The 21,629-nt window shown below is 36.4% G+C and overlaps 2 protein-coding genes across 3 annotated transcripts; one reads left to right on the top strand and one right to left on the bottom strand.

The window, feature by feature from the left end:
* The first annotated feature begins 9,728 nt into the window (after positions 1–9,728).
* LOC104103974 (probable mitochondrial import inner membrane translocase subunit TIM21) lies at positions 9,729–16,133 on the top strand. The gene is made up of 8 exons (XM_009611943.4): positions 9,729–10,065; positions 11,497–11,556; positions 11,649–11,667; positions 12,296–12,456; positions 14,833–15,011; positions 15,104–15,152; positions 15,406–15,525; positions 15,669–16,133. The coding sequence occupies exons 1-8, from the start codon at positions 9,880–9,882 to the stop codon at positions 15,825–15,827; spliced, it is 933 nt and encodes a 310-aa protein (XP_009610238.1). The 5' UTR covers positions 9,729–9,879; the 3' UTR covers positions 15,828–16,133.
* A 588-nt stretch (positions 16,134–16,721) lies between these two features.
* LOC104103973 (uncharacterized) lies at positions 16,722–20,076 on the bottom strand. 2 transcript variants are annotated; one of them, XM_009611942.4, is made up of 2 exons: positions 19,754–20,061; positions 16,722–17,361 (listed from the first exon to the last, which is right to left on the bottom strand). In XM_009611942.4, the coding sequence occupies exons 1-2, from the start codon at positions 19,976–19,978 to the stop codon at positions 17,287–17,289; spliced, it is 300 nt and encodes a 99-aa protein (XP_009610237.1). In that variant the 5' UTR covers positions 19,979–20,061; the 3' UTR covers positions 16,722–17,286. The 2 variants fall into 2 exon arrangements, with proteins under 2 accessions (XP_009610237.1, XP_070033413.1); XM_070177312.1 differs by lacking the exon at positions 16,722–17,361 and adding an exon at positions 18,184–18,623 and having other exon boundaries at positions 19,754–20,076.
* Positions 20,077–21,629: the final 1,553 nt, after the last annotated feature.

Raw genomic sequence — 21,629 nt, 5'->3', positions numbered from 1 at the left:
ACCGAATCAAATTAAGGGAAAATATCCTTTTATAACAAAATCAGGATCGTACCTGTAATGCCACCATCTGGTGTATTGGCCTCAACCAAATCATAGCGATTATATCAATGGGTCGGGCCTCCACCTCGTAGGAGCCCACTGCCCGCCTGTCCTCCACCTCTAGCTAACTGTGCACGTAGAGTATCAACTGGAATAAAGCTTGTAGTTGGAGTGTTCTGATGAAATCCACCCCTCCCAAGTCTGGGAAAATCTCTCATAATGTGCCTAGTATCACCACACTCATAACAACTCCTCTGAGGTCGCGGCTGCTCGTACTGAGTATGTTCCAGATAACTGGAATAATCACTATAAGAATCTCGTGTCGATGATGCACTATAAACTGGAGCACCCCGAGTAATCTGATGTGCAGACTGAGCTGACCGACTGCTCGAGCCTTCACTATAATGGGTCCTAGTTGAAGAGTAAAATCCACTGAGCCCTCCAGATGTTCGAGACCTTTTGGGCTCCTTAAACTCTCTTTCCTCACCTATAACACCCTCAATATTCCTTGCAATCTCCACTACTTGTTGAAATGGAGTATCAGTTTGTAACTCTCGAGCCATGCATATTTTAATATCATAATCGAGCTCCTCAATGAATCTGCAGACCCGCTCTCTGATTGTAGGAACCAAGATCGGTGCATGACGGGCTAACTCATTGAACCTGATAGCATACTCTGACACTGTCATAGTGCCCTGACGCAACCGTTCAAACTCTGTGCGCCACATATCTCGGAGAGTCTGGGGAACAAATTCTTTCAAGAACATTTTCGAAAATTGAGCCGAAGTTGGTGGTGTTGCACCGGCTGGTCTACCTTTTTCATAGATTTTCCACCACCGATATGATGCGCCTGACAGTTGAAATGTATTAAAGGCAACTCCGCTCACTTCCACAATACCCATGGTGCGGAGAATACGGTGACAATTTTCTAGAAATCCTTGGGCATCGTCTGTAGCTGTGCCACTGAAAGTAGGTGGACTATACCTTTTAAACCTTTCAAGTCACTTTTGTTCTTCTTCTGATGTCTCTAGCCTGACCTCAGGCCGAACCGAAATAACAGGTTGTACCGGTATTACACCCGAGACCTGACCAACGTGAACCTGCTGCTCTGGAGTTGTGGTAGGAGTCTGAGCTACTCCCCCAATCTGCGAAATATTTGGTGCAACACAGATCAATCCCGCCTGAGTTAATGTACCAAACATACTCAGGAACTGTGCTAAGGTCTCCTAAAATCCGGGGTTAATAATAGGTGTTTCTGGTACCCGTCCCCCAAGTGGAGCTACTGGCGGCTCCTCAATTATTGCCCTGATAGGTACTCCAGTCGCGACACTTGCCCTTCCTCGACCTCTGCCTCGGCCTCTACCTCGGCCCCGGCCTCTTGCAGCCCTAGCAGTATGTGTGGATGCCTGCTCAGCTAACCCGGTAGCACGTGTCCTCATCATCTGTGAGAGAATAGAGATACAAAGGCTCAAATTCTACAATCAACAAATCCGTACGACAGGAATGAAAGAAGTGAAAATTTCCTAACAGTTCTGCAGCCTCTCGAAGATAAGTACAGACGTCTCCGTACCGATCCGCAAGACTCTACTAGACTCATTCGTGAATCGTAGAACCTATGAACCTAGAGCTCTGATACCAACTTGTCACGACCCAAAATCCCACCACATGCGTCGTGATGGCACCTAGTCTCTAAGACTAGGTAGCAGATTTCAATTACATTTTGAAGCCATTTTGTTTTGAATTAAATAAGTAATCAAAACTAACAGCGGAACAAATATGAATATACAACCTCCCAAGACTGGTAGTATTGAGTCACGAACTCTAACCGAATACATGGAATGATCACAAGGACCGAATATACAATACTGTTTGATTACAAATTAACAGTACAATGAAATGAAAAGACTCCAAGGGACTGCGATGATCAGCAACTCTACCTTGAATCCTTACGATCCCGCTTTAACTCTGCTCAAGTCCGATATCTCCAATACCTGGCTCTGCACAAAAATATGCAGAAGTATAGTATGAGTACACCACGGTCGGTACCCAGTAAGTATCAAGACTAACCTCAGTGGAGTAGCGACGAGATACAGTCAAAACACTCACTAGTCTAATAACCCGTGCAATATAATATACAAATAATAGTACACAAATAACAATAATAGTAATATCAAACAACCAGTGATATGCACAGTAACACACAAGAACAACATCAATATCGCTCAAAAATTAATAGTTACAAATTACACCCAATTAAATCAAATCCTTCAAATAAATGTCTTTCACATAAAATTCTTCCAAATAACTATATTTCAAATATAATTTCTTAAAATAAATATTTTTCAAATATACTTCCTTTAAATAAATTTATCTCAAATATAATTTCTTTAAATAAATATCTTTCGAATGTAATCCTTTCCAATAAATCTTTTTGCATAAAAATCCTTCCAATTAAATATTTTGAATATAATTCTCTCCATAAAAAAAATCACTATGTGACACTTCATTTCATAATCATTCAACCGCGGGTCTCAGCCCATTTTTATATTTTTCATAAATACGGGTCTCAACCCATTTTCATATTTTTCATAAACACGGGTCTCAGTCCATTTTCATATTTTTCATAAACACGGGTCTCAATACATTTTTCATATTTTTACGGCACTTCGTGCCCATAAATAAATCATTATATTTCCCTGGCACCTCGTGCCCTCATTTCATATCACAACTGTACGGATAAATTCGCGTACCAATATCCTCATATTTACTCACAGCACCTCGTGCCCACATTTTATTTTATAATTCGCGTGATAATAGCCACAAGCTCTCAATTTCAACATAAATCAGATTGTTATCAATTTACCAACAACAAGAAACTTTGCACAAGATATAAAAATAAATACAAGAAAATCACAAGATCACATGAAAATCACCAATACCACAACTCCACATCATCACATATCGTCCCTAACAATAGCTACCCTTATCGCTCCTATTGCCACCCTTATCGCTCCGCCCAGACAATCTCAATAGCCACTCTTATCGCTCATATTGCCACCCTTATCGATCTTATAGCCACCCTTATCACTCCGCCCAGACAATATTCCAACAAACCCAACAATAGTGAAATGCCACTCTTATACCCACATAATACCAACGGTGAAATGCCCCCCTTATTTCCTCAAAATAATAACTTACACAACACAATAATTTATACGAAAAATTATCACGGCAACATAACAAAATTAATTCACATCACAAATTGTCCAATGGCCACAACCAACATTCCAAAGACACAACCAAATCAATTAATTTCACAACAGATAGCCGAAGGCTCCACAAAATGTGTATAACACCCCAAAAACAATCAGCAGAGATAGAAATTACTCAGCATAAAGCAAAACCTTCATTAATCAGAATTTAGATAATTATATAAACCTTTCTTTTTATACTTGCTTAATTAATTATTTACATAAGAAAAATTCATATTGAAATTAATTTTCAAGAAATATTAAACCAATAATACTCACGAAATTTCATAAATATTTCAAGTAACAATCACATCAAATTATCATATAACAACAGATTCAACAACAAGGATTTAGGCACGACAAATAGATGATTAAATATATGCCAACAATTATCCAATTTACTATACAATATGCCTAAGACTTTAACTCAATACATTTTGCACATATAAGTCCGAGTACGTACTCGTCACCTCGTGTACACGGCTTTTCACATTTCACAAATGGCACATAAGACTCGATGCCTAAGGGGTAATTTCCCCACTCGAGGTTAAGCAAGACACTTACCTTTTTGAAGTTATGCCGATATTCCAAAATCGTCTTCTTGCTTGAAGCGACCTCCGAACCGCTCAAATCTATCCAAATCAATTGTATAACTTCATTAAAATTCATCGAAAATAATTTCGGATAATAATACGTCGACTTAAAAATTTATTCCAAAAAGTCAACAAAAGTCAACGCGGGGCTCGCCCCTCGGAACCCGACATAATTTTCATGAAATTCAAACACCCATTCCGATCCGAGTTTAATCATACCAATTTTATCGAATTCCAAAAAAAACCCGACCTCCAAATCTTAAATTTTTATTTTTGGAAGATTTTACAAAAATCTTGATTTTTTCTCCATTTAAATCCGAATTAAATGATGGATTCAAAGGCATAATCATGAAAATTAATCAAAACTGGATAAGAATCACTTACCCCAAACACCCACGTAAGAATCTCTCAAAAAACCGCCTTCCACTGAGCTGCCAATTTGATTTTGTGTTATGAACTCAAACCCCCGTTTTTGGGACTTTTAATTCTGCCCAGTTAGGCCTTCTTCGCATTCGCGACCAAGGCTTCGCGTTCGCGAAGTACAAACTTGACTGCCCAGATTTTAACCCTTCACGAACGCGACACAAGCCTCGTAAACGCGAAGGTTTGTTGTCCCCTCACTTAGCGAACGCGACACACACCCCGCGAACGCAAAGGCCACACGCCTATGGTCTCCAGCTGCTTCCTTTCTTCTTCGCGAACGCGTAACACTTCTCGTGTTCGCGATGTGCACCCTGTCCACCCTTCACGAACGCGTCCTCATCTTCGCGAAAAGTAAATTTTTTGCCAGCTTCCCAGTTCCTCTTCGCGAATGCGATCGCTCGTATGCGAATGCGATGAAGAAAATGTTACTGCCATCCAAATGCACTACGCGTTAGCAATTCTTTCCTTGCGAACGCGATGAAGAATTGAGGCACCAGATACCAGCAGAATACAACAGTGGAAATGAAGGAAAAATGGTCTGAAAATCAATCTGAAACACGCCCGAGCCCCTCGGGACCACAACCAAACCTACCAACAAGTCTTAATACATCATACGAACTTAATCGAACCCTCAAATCACCTCAAACAATGCTAAAACCATGACTCATACCCCAATTCAAGACTAATGAACTTTGAAATTTTAAGTTTCCACAAACGACGCCGGGACCTATCAAATCAATCCGGAATGACTTCAAATTTTGCACATAAGTCATAAATGACATAATGAAGCCGTTCAAATTTCCAGAATCATATTCTGACCCCGATATAAAAAAAGTCCACTTTCGGTCCAAAACTCCAAAAATTCGACTTTCGCCATTTCATACCTAAATCAGTTACAGACTTCAGATTCACAGCCCGGACATGCTCCTAAGTCCAAAATCACCCAACAGAGCTAACAGAACCGATGGAACTCCATTCCGGAGTCGTCTTCACATAGTTCCGACTACAGTCAAAATCCTAAGACTTAAGCTTCCGTTTTAGGGACTAAGTGTCCCAAATCACTCCGAATCATCCGTAAATCAAACTCGACCACACCCGCAGGTCATAATACATATTGCGAAGATGCTCGAGACCTTAAGTCACTGAACGGGGCGTTAATTCTTAAAATGACAAATCGGGTCGTTACACCCAGTGAGCGCAGGTACCTACTGAGTGCGAGTGCCGAGTGTCGAGTGATGAGTGACTGTGAGGATTGAGTGACTGTGAGGAAAGAGTGACTATAAGGTTGGAGTGAATGGGAGGACTGAGTGACTATTACTCTGAGATGATGTATTGATTTCATTATTTGCTGCATTTCAGCTGTCATATATCAATATTTTTGGAAATTTCGGAAAAATATTATTGTCTGTTTCAGTCAAATTTGTTATGAAATTACTATGAATTTCTAAATGTTGAACTTGAGAGCATGCCTACTATTTTATGTGGAAAAGTACTGTATTTGGACTTAGCTGTGAAGCTCGTTACTACTTTCAGTTCTTTATTTATTATTGTTACTTACTGAGTTGGTTGTACTCATACTACATCTTGCACTTTGTGTGCAGATCCAGATGATCCCGGATATAGTGGGTGTTGATTCTTTCGCACAGTCAATTTTTTGGAGATTCAGAGGTAGCTGTCATGTTCCGCAGACCTTGTCTTTCCTTCCCTATCCTTTTGTCATTGTATTTGGTCTCAGATTATTATTATAGACCAGATTTTCCCAGACTTGTAATGTATAGATACTCATGTACTCAGCGACACCAGGTTTTGGGAGTGTTGTATCGGAATTTGCTAGACTTTTGGTATTGTATTAAATATTATATTTTCAAACTTAAAGGAAATCGTAGGTTATTGATGTTGTCGTCTTGCCTAGTACTGAGACATGCGCCATCACGACAGGTTAGGATTTTAGGTCGTGACAACGCCGCAACGGATTTATTGAAAGATTATATTGTTGGAGCGGGTTACACGCTGCAACGGAATTAAATTGAAAGATTATATTATTGGATCGGGTTGTACGCCGCAACAGAATTAAATTGAAAGATTATATTGTTGGATCGAGTTGCACGCCGCAACGGAATTATTCTAAGTTTATATTGTTGGAGCGGGTTGCACGCCGCAACGAAAATTAATTGAAGATTTATGACTGCTGGATTGACTTCAATTATTGATATTATTTACCGGTCTTACTTCTATTCCTGTTATTATTATTATTATTATTATTATTATTATTATTATTATTATTATTATTATTATTATTATTATTATTATTATTATTATTATTATTATTATTATTATTATTATTGCGTACAGGTTAATGTAAGCAACCTGCCTTAACCTCATCACTACTTCATCGAGGTTAGGCTCGGCACTTACAGAGTACATGGGGTCGGTTGTACTCATACTATACCCTGCACTTCTTGTGCAGATTTCGGAGTTGGTCCCAACGGTGTACTGTAGATTTGCTCGGATTCAGCTATCAGAGGAAACTTGAGGTATAGCTGCACAACGTTCGCAGCTCTGAAGTCCCCTTATACTTTATCTTGGATGTGTGCTTTCTTTCAGACAACTTTATTTTATTCAGACCCTTGTTTGTATTATTCTAGAAATTCATGCACTTGTGACTCCAGTTCTGGGATGGAATTTAGACATCGTATTATTTTTGGTTTGCACATTTAAATTCAGATATTATTCTGGTTGTTAGTTTCTTTACTATTTAGTTAAGATGAATTGTTAAAAATGGTTAAATTTATTCTAACGTTGGCTTGCCTAACAAGTAAAATGTTAGACGCCATCACAGTTCCGAAGATGGGAATTTCAGATCGTGACAGGTACTTCCCAGTAACAGGAGCTAAAGCCTCCATATGAAGTTTAAAAAAGAAAGAAAAAAAGACTTTTAAAATTTGTTATCTAAATTATACCACAAATATTTGTGTGCTATAAAAAGTGCCATTATAATTGGATAAACTGAAAATAAAATAAAAATGTATGTCACATAAAATGAGACAGATGAAATATTAATTGTAATATACTTGATTTCTTATTTTACCTCATAAGGTTTATAGTACTCTTCTAATCATTATCTAACTATAACTTAAAACATAGTTATCTTCTCTTTTTTGAAAGTATTTTCAGAAATTATCCTTATCAGGGGTGGACATGGGCGGATCTAAGTAGTGGAGAGGGGGTGCCACGCCACCCGGATGTTCGGGTAAAATTTAATATATATACTGGTATTTCACACAATAAAATGGATATAAGTAAAGGGTGCCACCCATAGTAACAAAGTGACGGTAGGTGCCAATGATCAAAGCTCCAGTTTTCAAGCCTTAAGCTCGGGATCGAAACTCATTTTGTACGTAGTGTCTCTTTTTTGTTCCTTTTGTCCTTTTCTCTTATTTTTTTCTTTTCTTAGTTTTTATTTTCTTCATAGTTGTATTTTCTCTCTTTGTTACAACAAAAGTTTATTATTTATTCAGATTATGTATTTGCTTCCTTTTTCATTTTCTAGATCTCCAAAGTTTTGTTTGAGTATAATTTTAATTATTTTCCTTTGTTATTCATCTAGTGTTATTTTTTTTTCTTGATATCAAACTGGACCAAATATTTTTAGTTTGGTGATTGCGTATTTTTTTATGTACCAAAATTTTGTAAGCCGTATCAAATTAATTCAAGATAGATCGAAGCGAACCGAAATATTCAAAATATATAGTGAATCGACCAAACATCACTCCTTTTCAATATCCTTGACTCGTGGTAGCTTGGCATTAAAATTTAAATTGAGCGGCACCTACAACCATGAAATCTTGGATTCGCCTCTGGGGTGGATGTAGCTTACATGCCAGTAACGGTTTCATTTGAATCCATAACTTTTGATACATAGTATAAAATATATGTAAAACCTGTTAAAATCTAAAAAAATATTAGATCTGAACCCGCAATCTTAACAATATAATGAATTCTAAGTTAAAAATCTTAAAAGTTGAATCCATTAAATTTAAATTCTGGATCTGCCTATAAGGGGAGAAATTCAAAAATAGCCAGATTTATAAGTGGTAATTGAAAAATAGCCACAGTTTCAAAAGTAATCGAAAATTTAGCCACTTTTCATGTAAAGATAAATCTGAACGAAAATACTGTTCAAAATCCGAAAAATATTCCAGCATAATATACTGGAGTTCCAGTATAATATACCGGTCCAGCATAACATGCTGGAAGTTCATACACAGGTGCTCCAATCTCCATTATAATATGCTAGACCGATTTGTGTTGCAGCAAAATAGTGCCTATTTTTCAGTGACTTTGCAAACGCTGACTATTTTTGAATTACTAGTTCGAAAACTGACTAGCCGGTTCTATTTTTACGCCTCTAAGTCCTTTAGATACTTGGGTCCGTGCTGTACACAGGCGTTACTCCACTAGTATTTATATGAAACCACATTATTAACTTATCATTAAAGTGATTCAATAAAATAAAAGTATATATTACGCATGTTAATTGTGGTTACGCGGAGAAGATCCTACTATATAGTAAAAGCCCTCCTATTGAAAGAGATGTTTGTGTTAATTCTTTTCAATTTAAACAAAAGCAAACATGTTTGTTACTTGTATTGATTCGACATATTCTCGCTAACTTAGAGATTCTTTTAGGTAAATAAAATTTTAAATTGTTTTCCATATTTAGCCGGTATAAAAATATATCACATAGATGATATGATATAATTTGGTTATATTTTTAATGTCTAAAACTATAAATTGAAATGGTATAAAATAAGAGTAGAAATATTGTAAACCAAGATGTTTTTATTTCATAAGGATCGAGAATAATATTTTTCATACAAAAGAAATTGTCACGATTAAGGACAATTAAACACTACAATAATCTCCCAAAGATAATATGTTACAGGAAAATATTTTTTATCATATAAAAAAGGTAATTTATGCTAATAATTCGAGCTTGATAACTATATTTCTTTATCGTATTAGTCAACTATTAATCATGTGTTAAGCCTTGTATATTATTGTATATTAACTTCCATGTGAGATGATAATACTTGTAATAGCAATACCTACAAAATTCCATATAAAATGGAGTAGTAAAAACGCCATTGAACTATTATTTATTTAATTAGCATCGCACACATGATTTGAGGTAAATACAAATTTCCATTAACTATAAACTAATATTTTATTTCAAATAATGAAAAATTGATATTACTACTAATAGTTTTGATTTTATAATATGGTACCTTTTTGTTATACAATTATATTTTATAAGAAAAATAAATAGTCTTGACTATTTGCAGGTAGCACGTGACCTGCAACCCAAACCCAAACCCAAACCCAAAGAGACCAAAACCCCCGTTCGGGTTCTCTTAGAGGGTTTTAGGGTCACTACCAAATCTATATTGGATTTCTTCGCTTCACTTGCTTCGCTGTGTTCAATATTTTGATCCACCCTTTATCCTATATATGTGCGTTTAGTTCATCAATTTAGTTGTAGTAGAAGCCATTAAAAACCTTAGATTTCAAAGATGCAGCATGTGAGGAGAAGCGGGGTTTCTTTGAAAACTAGGTGGTGGTCTAATGTTGTAAAATCAAGCAACAAGTTTGATTCTTTGTTGGAACATATGCCTTCAAGAAGCTTATCTAATTTGGGTATAAGTCGTTTCTCGTCTGTGGCTGCTGAAAGTGCTGCTTTCAATGTTTCTGCCAAAAGGGTATGTCAAGTTCTGCTTTTTCTTTAAATTTTTGCATTATTGTAATTAAAAATTCCTGTTTTTAGATATATTTGAAGTTTATCTTTTGAACCTATCTTGTGCTTGATGATTTTGATTGGTGTTAAGGGTTTATCTGTCTCAACTTATATATTGACTGTGAATACAATGATTTGGCAAAAAAAGTGACTTTTTTCCATATGCTGAGTAGTAATGTCGCATTTTATGTTAGACTGGTGGAGGTGAATTTTCATAGTTATCGAAGATAATCTGGAGTGTATGCGAAAGTAAATTCGAGAAGGTTATCTGCTACTGCAGCGTAGTTTATTTTTCTTTTTTGATGAGAAAGGTAGAAATTTATTGATGAGAACCAAGAAGCTATTGCACCACAGTTTCAGTTTGACTCGCTTAATGAATATAAGTATTTGAAATCTCTCTCTACGCATTTGCTTTTCTGACATTTAGTCCGGCCCTTTCCCGGACCCCATGCATAGCGGGAGCTTAGTGCACCGGGCTGCCCTTTATTATCAGCTTAACCTTATGATTGCTGTGCAAAGTGGTTGAGTTCTATATGGTCATTGAAGCAGTTAGTGCTCCTCAAATTATACTTAAGTCGGAAAATCAGAGCAAGCATCAAAGTTTGACTAATTCAAGAATTCAGCAAGAAGATCCACAGATATACCAAACTAGTATTCTAGTCCCTATTTACTTATAATCGCAAATTCCCTATGAGTTAGGTGGCGAAACTCCATTTACACGCAGATCTGGAACTTGGTGGAGAATGGGGCCCATCCCTCTATGCTGCTCCCACTTAAATCTGGAAATGGTGTTTGGTCAAGGGTTGTTCTTATGAGCTTGCTTTGACCCTTGGACATAATTTTCAAGCAAAGGAGCTTTACAATAGTCAATCTTAGTTCAAACTCAGGCAACATTATTGTTAGGGAAAAAATAGTTTGATTAAAAATAATTACTAATAGAAAAGAGATCCGACTGGCTTTTTTGTACTCATGTAGGTAAGGAGAAAGGGATATCAATTTGAATGGCAGGCTCGGTTTTATATATGGCAAAAAGAAAATAATTAATGAATTTTACAATCATTTGAAAGTACACACTATCCTCCCCAGACCCCAACAATTAGTGGAAACAACCTCTCTACTCCATCGGGGTAGGGGTAAGGTCTGCGTACACACTACCCTCCCCAGACCTCACTTGTGGGATTTTACTGGGTCGTTGTTGTTGTTGTGCAATCATTTGAAAGTAACAAAAATAAGAAGTGCGGATGTGAATTGAAACTCTTATCTTGTTTAAATCTTTGGCATGCTTCAAGTTTATGATCTGAAACTGCTGATCAAATCTTTTTCCAGTTTCTCATGTTTCAAAATGCTGTTGGATATATTCTTCTTCTATTCGTTCTCTGATTATGATGACTTGTAGGAACTGGTAAGATCAGGTTGTGCAAGGAGACCTGTACATGCTTCATGTCCTGCTTCCAAGGTGAGTTGAAATGTCTTGCTACTTTGGTGATCCTAAAGCTTTGTTAGCTGCCTATTGATAGCTTTTGTCCCCCAAATTCTGATGTTTTGCAGGTTATCAATGAACCTGCTGGTTAGTAGATGCTACATTCATGACTGAAGATTTGCAAACTGAAAAAGAACAATTTGGATCTCAACAAGTTTTCATCTCCTAAGAATCTAAATCTAGGATTAGTTCATTTCTCTTCATTGAGTGGAGCTCGAGTCTGCTTTAACATCCATCCGTGTAGTGGTTTAGTTCCTTCATTTGTGCTCACCTCAAACGGATTCTTCTAGCAATTTGAATGATCAGAAAATATATGCTTTTGCATGTTTCGTTCCTCAATAACTTTATGATGATGATTTTGAACATGCAGCTATAGAGAAAGGTTTTTGTTTTCCATAAATAAAAAAGGAGATGCCTTGCTTGACTCTAAATGTTGTCGACTTGCTATCTACTTATTATCTTTTACATATTTAAAACTTTGAATTACATATTTATGCTTTCTTAGAATCATTTCCTGTTGAGATATTGAGAAAACTACATATGGACATTCATGCATTTGCTTCCTATTGTAAAGCTCTTGTGTCTCACCATGTAATTGCTGAAAATTGCTGTGTCCAGTCTGTGTCACAATCTTGTGTCCATGCAACAGAGATTTTAATATTTCTGTTGGAGCATATTCTATGTTAAGAAAAGTACTCAGACGTAGATCTTGCAGGACTTCCTGTTCTATACAGAAATCGAAGGAGCACACAATGCTTAATGACCTTTAGATCGCCGTTTCAGCTTGTCAATACCGCTAGCGTAAATCCTCAATCATCTTGCTTTGCTAGGTCATTTGCATCAAAGGCTTCTGGGTCAACACAAAAGCAATCTGAGGTTATTTCTGTCTCTAAATCATGCATATATGTCTTTCCTTTTTCTTTTAGATTGAAAAAGGAGAGTTTAGTAGATGGGCAAACGATAGTAAAATGTGCTAAGGACCACAATTAACTAATTCCCTAGCGAATCATGAATTAAGTTTTGCCATTACATTAACAATACAGTACAGATTTGAACAACCAAATTTAGGGCCAAATTACTTATAAAAATGGCAATCTTGAGTTAGTAACCTTTTGTTTTACCTTCCAATAGCAATAATTTTCACTAAATGCATCTCAACTTAAGAAACATGGTATTCCAATTATCAAGACGTTTTACTACTTTAAGCTTGCCAATTCTCTCTAATTTGTGAAACAATTATTTCTTTACTTAAGTAAATTGACATATGAGCTAACGACGCCTACCCTTACTGAATTGTTTATAAGCTAGTGGTGAACTCGAACTCATCCCCGTTCCACAAAGCAGAGTCATCTACGACAAGATGTCTTTAAAAGACCAAAATGGACTAACAAGAGGGTGTGCTGTTCTACTACAGCCTCTAACTTGTTGCAGGTCTCCCAGTTCTACCCTCCGTAAAAACCATTACTACAAAAAAAACAAGAAGGAATTTTTTTTTTCCAGGCCAAGTCAAGTAATGTGTATTGGTCCTGAAATGTTCTCATAGTTCTTTACCATTTTAGAGCCGAAGCAGCTGCATTCTGTAACAGTTCACCTTCCCTTATCCTCCTAAAATCCTGTACCTGGTTGTTAGAACTTAGAAGCTCATTTAATGAGAAAGAGTCACTATAGCTTCCCCCAAAATATCAAACATTCCGTGAGAAGCTCATTTAATGAGGAGAAAATCACAATAGCTTCCCCTAAATACTGATCTTCTCCACAATTTAATGCAAATCGCAGAAGGAGATGCTTATGAGCTCCACCATATGCTCCAAACACACACCAAGCATTAGCCTTTGTTGGTGTGTACCTGCAACAAGTCATTCCCGTTATTGTTTTTATAATCCAAAGATCATGTAAAAGGTTTTAGTTTCTAGGGCAACTTAACTTTTCAAAAAAGTGAAGTTAAAGGGAGAAGAGGGAAATTTTCAGCGTGGACCAAGAAGGAGAAGAACCTTCTCGAGCAGACACCTTCTAGTTTTGGACCACTTACTGTTTCTAGAGCTAATGAACTAGATGATAATCATAACACTGCTTTATGCTGCAACTGCTATTCTCTCTGTTAGGTTCATTACCAAGTAAATTAAGTTGCTATCGGGTCATCTGAATGTCATGATCCCTAAACTCTATGATGTTTCCAAAAAGTACCACTGACAAATCATTGATTTTATTGCTTAACAAAACTACTTTTTTTACACAGCATCGTTGTTGGTCTTTTTGTATTTCTCATAGTAGAAGATTTACGACTTGTTGAATAAATTTTCCTGTCTGAAACCTATTTAATGTGGATAGCCCAGGATCTGCCTAATTATTGATTTATGGTTGTTGATCTTTGTCTCTCTCTCTCTCTCCTTTTAAAGTTGATCCCATACGTGGTCGTTTGGTTGGACTGTTGGAAGGATTGGAGAAATAATCCCATCATACTATGTTTGGTTAGAGGGATTAAAAAAATATTTCCTGCATAACTTATGCATCTTTTGGTTGGTCGTATGAAAATAAAGTCTGTATAAGTTTGTGCAGCGTTTTGTTGATTTGTTAAATAATACATACATCAAGTTATGCGGGAATCTATATATTATTTTATGCAGGATAGAATTTGAAATAAGAATACGTGTATTTGCAATACGGACGTTAAAGTATTTAAAGACAACAATGCCCTTAAAGTAAGTAATCCCTGCATAACAATCCCTTCATTATTAACAATTCCTGCATTATTAATCAAACAATCCCGTCACTAATATCCCCTACATAAACAATTCTTACATTATAATCCATGGATAACTAGCATGTGAACCAAACAACCCTACAAAAGCATGCTGTACCTGTAAATTAGGTTATTACCTGAGCCCTTACAATGCCATAATGTGTTGTTGGATTGTCTTAATATAACACTGAAAGGTCCTTTTCCAAAACATTATTTCAATGGAAATTTTTCAAAGCTTTTACAACATTGTAAAGGTCCGTAATGTATTGACGTGTTGTCTTAATACAAGTATACACCATAGGAAATGTGTTACCCCAAAACACGAGTTTAAAGAGGAGAAGAAGCATGAGACTGAACCACACCTCTATTCTATGCAGTTACACCATTTTGGTATATATTGAGGAAAATTATCCCAGAATTGTGTAAAACTGGGAGATTACCATTCACACCCTTAAAATGTATAGCTCCCGATATGACTACAAATGCATTTATTTCTTTTCTTACTTGTACAGGCTCGAAAGGATGTATCTACTGTTGAGGATCCCTTTGATGCTCCTACCTACAATATCCCAGAGAAGCCTGTGACGTTTACTGAGGGAGCTTCTTATAGTCTTGTCATTCTTGCGGGACTTGCAGTTGCTGCTGGTGCAGCATATGGAGTTTTTAAGGAACTCATTTTTCAGCCGAAAGAGTAAGGGTTGCAAATACGCTCTCTAAGTAGGTTGACATAAACCTTGAATTCTTCTTGTTTTCGATCTTGCTTAAATTAATTTTCTTTTGTAGGTACAAAATTTTTGATAAAGCTCTCAAGAGGATTCAAAATGATGGTCAAGTATGTGTCTTGCCCCTATAATCCTTGCCGTGAATTTACTACCTATAATTTTGGGATTGAGTTGTAGACTGGATGACAGCTGCGAGGCAAATATCTTATTTCCTAAGTACCAACTGGGGCAGTCTTTACTGGCTTGCTGGGTTATATAGAGTTCATACTTCATAGCACTGAGTCTGACCAATCAGTTTGTGTATTTTGATTCTGGTTGTACTTGAACTGATTAGTTGCATGTGTTTGCTATTATTTGCACCAGGTTAGTGTAAGAATTGGATCCCCTGTAACAGGCTATGGATCAGAAAGTAGAAACCGTGCTGCACGCCAACGCATCCCCAATAGGATATGGACTGACGAAGACGGAGTTGAGCATGTTGAGGTGGCTATTTTCTTTCTGATAATCCCTATCCTATTGATACTTTCACTTCCCGAGCTCAAGCTTGCAGATATTGAATGTTTATTTAGTGTTACTTCTACTTTCTCCAATATATATTTAGGTTGGTGTGATTAAACTGAGTGTAGGTCAATTTTTATATCCGCGGACCACATGGAGCTGGCAAGGTTTATACTGAGATGTTTCAGGACAAGGTGGATAAGCAGTGGAAGTTCACATACTTGATTGTTGAGATCAAATCACCCTCCCCAGCGCAATTGATGCTCGAGTCGTATGTACCTGCCTGAATATCCACAATGAATAAATGCTGTGCCAGTCTTGTCATGAACGCCTAGATGCAGTTGATAATGCTCCAAATTCTTTTCAACTTGCGTGAGAGCTCCCAAGATGACAGTTCTGATTTCAAGTTCTTTTTGGTTGAGACGTGGATTCTGATAATAGTTAGCACTGCTAAGAAAATGTTAGAAAGTCTACTTTTTGTGCTTCATAAGAAAGTTGCAAGAAAAGCTATTATATCCTTTCCCATGGAAGACTTTCTTGCAGTTCAAATCCGAAGAAATTTTGAAATGATAGTGATTTTGTTTTTTTTGTCATTTTTACCGTCTCCCTCAACTGTAAGTTTCCATTTTCTTTTTACTTTATATTTCTACAGTTTTCTCAAGAAAATCATTTTCTAGCAGTTTTTTCTTATCCAAATGTGAGGCTAATAGAACAGATTAGAACTAGAAGCTTCACTTTGGATTTCGTAGCCAAATACTATCCCTCCCCTCCTCTTTCCAGAAAGAAAGAGAGGTTTTGGCACCAAATTCTTGTAAATTATTTTAGAAATATAAGAAGACTGTTCAAATCATTCTGGCTTAGATCAAGTTACAAAGCGCAAACCCCTAAAAATAGAATTAGTGAATACTACGTTGTTAACCAATAATAAATAGAAATGTCATATGCGTGTATGTATGTATATTGAGAGACAGAGATTTGAATATTTTTATTTTTTAAGAGATAAAGCAGATCAGGCTTAATGACTAAGTAATATGTAGGGTTGTCTAAAGAAAGTCGACTGCCGAGCCACTCAAATAGTGCATTTGTAGTAGAGAAAAAAAAATGCAACTGAAACCTAATGAATCTTGAGTGGCTTAATTGGTTTATACCCACTTTGCCTCCTCAATCCTCCACATAACATCTGCTTAAAATTCGATTCTTTTAAGTTAAAAAGGAAAGAAAAGGTACCAATGAGTAGCCAGCTCCCACTTCCTTTTAAATGTAACAGAAACTAATATGATATTATGATCCAACATGGACAGTGTATAGTTGGAAAAACTTATCTGGACTTAATGCCTTAATTGTCACATTTAACTGATAAATTGAAGTAAGAATACATATAAGAAAACACATGTCATGCACTTATTATTTCGGTACATGCACTGTGATAGTGGTTGGTACGTAGTTTCCACTTCCCACGATAGCGCTATTTCTTAGTCCCATCCAACATGAAAACGCTTTAGCTGAATGGAAAGAGGAAAATGCTGCAGTTAGAACTTTAAAGCTGTCATTCCAGCAAATGTGTTAAGTCACTCGGGTTAAGATTGAACAGCTGCCAGCCTCAAATGCTACAATCGTTAACCGGGGTACCCCTTGTCAGCTAAGTGCTCCCTTGGGAATGATTTTAGCAAGAAACTACGCAAAGATGGATAATCTTCCTTCGTCAACATTCTATAGGCTACTGATTCACGAAAATGCTCAAAATACTTAGTCATCCCGTGCCCTTCGTGTTAAGCCAAGTCCTGTTCTTATACTTGCCCCAACAGCCTTCATGTCTTCCACCTACATATTTTGCAACCAATTAGGGCGCACAATTTCAAAACTGAAAACAACAACAATAAACCTAGTGTAATCCCACAAGTGGATCTGGAGAGGGTAGAGTGTATGCAGACCTTACCCCTATCCTATGAGGGTAGAGGCTGCTTCAAAACTGAAAACGAAGGGGATATATTAATAACTACTGACTTTAACAAAATAAATCAGACACATCATATTTTGCTTTTGATAAGCAAATAGATACATCGTGTTCTAACTACAGATCATGCTTTTAGTACTGGAACCTACAGGACGAAATTAATCATTGGGCTATTACACGAATACCTTGCCACTAGTTTGAAAGATTACATTCAACAGCTTTGTACTACGGATGAAATTAAAAGGTTTAATTTTACAGCTGAACTAGACTTAATCTTCTTCGTGTAGGACTCCATCCATGTGTAAGCATTTTCTCTCCGTCTTCCTACGCTAAAAGTCATGTTACAAGGTCTGCCAACGAGCTTCATGTGGACAAACACATCCGCCAAGTTACTAACACTTAATACTAATAAAAAAACAAAAGGGTTCTGATTTTATGATTTTGCTGATCTAATGGAAACTAGAAGAAAGGATCATTTTCTCTGATTATATGACCTATCAAAAAGCATAGAGAACTAAAACAAAACAAAATTTGTGATGCAAAATTCCACACAATTTCGCTGTGCATGCAACAGCACAGTTAAAAAAATATAAATAAAACAATGTTTCGTGACACACGATTCCAAATATCATATGACCCCACATGAATGAAGCGAGATAATAGTGTAAGCAAAACAAGGTCAAAAGATATAATCTACATGTAACTTGTCAACAGCGAAGTACTTCCCATGGTGAACATGTCCAATTTGTAACATGCTAAAAGCATCAACTTCTTTTTTGATAAGTAATTAAGGATTTTATAAATTTATGCACTAAGCCAGTACATCATGCATAATTACAGGTTGTGCAAACCCTCTATTGGGGCTAAAAGCATCAACTTATTTCTACTTTCTAAGACCACCACCAATAGCAGCAGCAACAACAAACCCCAATCTAAAGCAAATCATTATATCCAATAATGTTACTCAACCATCCTTCTAACTGGTGCTTCAATTCATAGGCAGACAATAGACCTCTCGCTATTTCCATCTCGTGGCAGACCAGTTACCGTATCATTTAATCCATATTGGCACTTAGTAATGCTCAGGTAGAATGAAAAAGACGTAAGAAATGAAATTGAGGCAAGTTTCCTAACAAAAGTAGACCTGCTTAGTTCACACCAATAGGCTGAATCAATCTACCATAAGAGCAAGCAAAACATATGCAGCAAACAGTTAAACTATCACCAACTTGAGCATGATATATCTACATGAAATTGGATGTTACGCAGAGCTTTTCTCCCTATTACTTCTATAAGCAGAAAGAATTCCCGCACTGGAACAGAGTCGTGCGATGTCAACCAAGCACAAGAAAAGGCAGCTATCACGATCTATTCCCTGTGTGCAATACATTTCATACTTGTAATTGGAGATGTTCTTAATGCCTTATTGATAAACCTTAGGGCACAAAAACCTTATCAAGCATTTCAAATAATTGAAAGTCAGACCCTAATTTCGCAAAAAAGTTTGATTTCTTACTACTGGATGTTCTATATTCTATAGTTTTCAACTTCAAAATGAAAAACTCCAGAAGTATTGATTCTTCACCTAGACATATGTATAAAGGAAAATCATCTAACATCAAACATAAAGGAAACCCAGATAGCTGCTCATAGCTCAGAAGTTAACTGATATACAGGAAAATGCACAATAATATCATAGTAAATCTCAAATTTCTTCTTCACTCTTCTTTTTCCGTCACAAAAACGATTATATTTACACTCAGCATCTACATCCCTGCTTAAATCAAGTAAGTCTGAATACCATATGATCAATATAAGATCCCATTAGAATGAACTGGTTATTTCAAATTCAGAAGCTTAATCTGCATGTCTTAGGATGCACATGAGAACATAATTACACTCATGTAACACTTCATTTCAACCCATATGAGTACTCTCTTCATCCCAATTTATCCCATGCTCTTTCCTTTTCAAAAATGTCCTGCAGTTTTTTACACTATTCCATTTCAATACAACTTTCCAGAATTAAAATTCATTAAACTATTCGGATTCTATAATGTCAGGTCTTTAACTCCATGCTGTCACATAACGTAGAACAAAAGGGAGATCTTTTTCAAATGGCACTCAAAAATTTATCAATTAAATCCAAAGTGACTCCACACAAAATAGTCTGTCTAATTTAGTCAACGAAAAGTCCTACGATATGCTAATAAGTGACAAAATATCTTTAGTGTAACAAAGAGGTAAGAGAGAATTTACGGAGTGGATGCCGGAGGCTTGAAGAGAGGCGACGGAGGCGGAGGCGATGGCGCCGACGAAAAGCGAGGCGACGCCGAAGGCTTTAAGCGGCATCAATCGACATTCACCGGCGTAACCTTTTCTAAAAGCGTGAATTCCCCATACTAACTGCCCTGTGCTCGCGGCGGCCCACCACCGGTGATGGGCCGTGCCGCCACCAGAGTTGCTGACTTCGTTTTGGTTCATTTCCGCTTCAGCGTGTCGGATCGCCGGCGTCTTTGTAAGGAGCTAACAGTTGATTTTGGGCTTGTTTTGTGGGCTTTTCATATTAGGCTCTTTTGTTGCAGAAAGTGGCAGAAATAGGACACTGTTGTCTTTAAATTTTGACCTTTAGGACCAGCAAACGTTTAAAGTCAAAAGTAAAAGTCAAAAAGTTTTGTTCATATGGCAAAATTGTTAAAAACTTAAAGTATTGCCCATTGATCACAGGTAACCTGTCCCAAAGTTAAAAGTTCAACATCAGCTCATCATTGACCTCAGAACATAATTATCGCCAATGGGTTTAAAAAAGGAAAAAGTTAAAAAAGTTGTAGCCGGTGGAAATAAAATCAATAATCTTATAAAGATTTTGAAAAAACTTGACCATTAAGCTATGCTTTTAAACTGTATCAAAAGAATTCAAAATATAATATATACAGATAAACAACAGATTTCGGCAAAGGAATTTGGGTGAACATCCTTCCACCCCTAAATCCGTCCCCTGATTGACCCCTTTTGTTGGTGACTGATTTACAAGACCTTTTGATCCCGTTTCAAATTTAAAAAGTTTTGCGCATTTTGCAAAGCAAGCAGGGTCAAAAGCTTAAGACCATTAATTCACAATCCCATTGTTTCCTGTTTGTTGGTCTATCATAGAAACAACATTTGTGCCAATTTAAACTTGCATATCATTTTCTTTTTCTCACTAAAAATATTTTGTAAAAATTGCACGGCGCGTCCTATTTGGTCGCCCCTTTTAAACTTATACCCGTTTTATTTTTTCGTTTGCATCCATACCCATTTTTTTGTTAAAAATATTTTAAAAAGATGATTTTACCCTTCTTTAATAAAAGACTATTGACAAACTACATGACAAAAATTTAAGCATGTTTAGGCTGAAGTTTTAGCAAATAAACTAAAAAATTCAGCTTGTTTAGACGGAAGTTTCAGATAAAACTCAGAACAAAACTGTAGACTGCGTTACAAAACTTTAGCATGTTTTGCTATGAAATTTTAGCAAATGAACTAAATAACTTCAGCATGCATTAGCAAAAACTCTTTAGAAAATTACATACTGCAAGACAAAAACTTAAGCATATTTAGTCTGAAATTTTAGCAAATGAACTAAAAACTTTCAACATGTTTAGTCTGAAATTTTAGCAAATGAACTAAATAACTTCAGCATGTTTTGTCTGAAGTTTTAGCAAATGAACTAAATAACTTTAGCATGCATTAGCAAAAACTCATTAGAAAATTACATACTACAAGACAAAAACTTAAGCATGCTTAGTCCGAAATTTTAGCAAATGAACTAAAAAACTTAAGCGTTTAGTCTGAAGTTTTAGCAAATGAACTAAATAACTTAAGCATGTTTAGTCTGAAATTTTAGCAAATGAACTAAATAACTTAAGCATGTTTAGTCTGAAATTTTAGCAAATTAACTAAATAACTTTAGCATGTTTAGACTGAAGTTTCGGATAAAATTCATGATAAAACTGTCGACTGCAGGATAAATAACTTCAGCATGCATTAGTGTGATCACCCAAAAGGTCATCTTTAAATTTGATTATTAATTCTGTATTCTAAGACCTCGAAAAGCAATATTCATCATTCCTCGACTTGTGTGCGCAGTCCGTAT

Source organism: Nicotiana tomentosiformis, chromosome 1 (genome assembly GCF_000390325.3).
Source record: "Nicotiana tomentosiformis chromosome 1, ASM39032v3, whole genome shotgun sequence".
Taxonomy (NCBI): domain Eukaryota; kingdom Viridiplantae; phylum Streptophyta; class Magnoliopsida; order Solanales; family Solanaceae; genus Nicotiana; species Nicotiana tomentosiformis.
The sequence above is the reverse complement of the archived record's forward strand: the minus strand, read 5'-3'. Positions and strand labels throughout refer to the sequence as shown.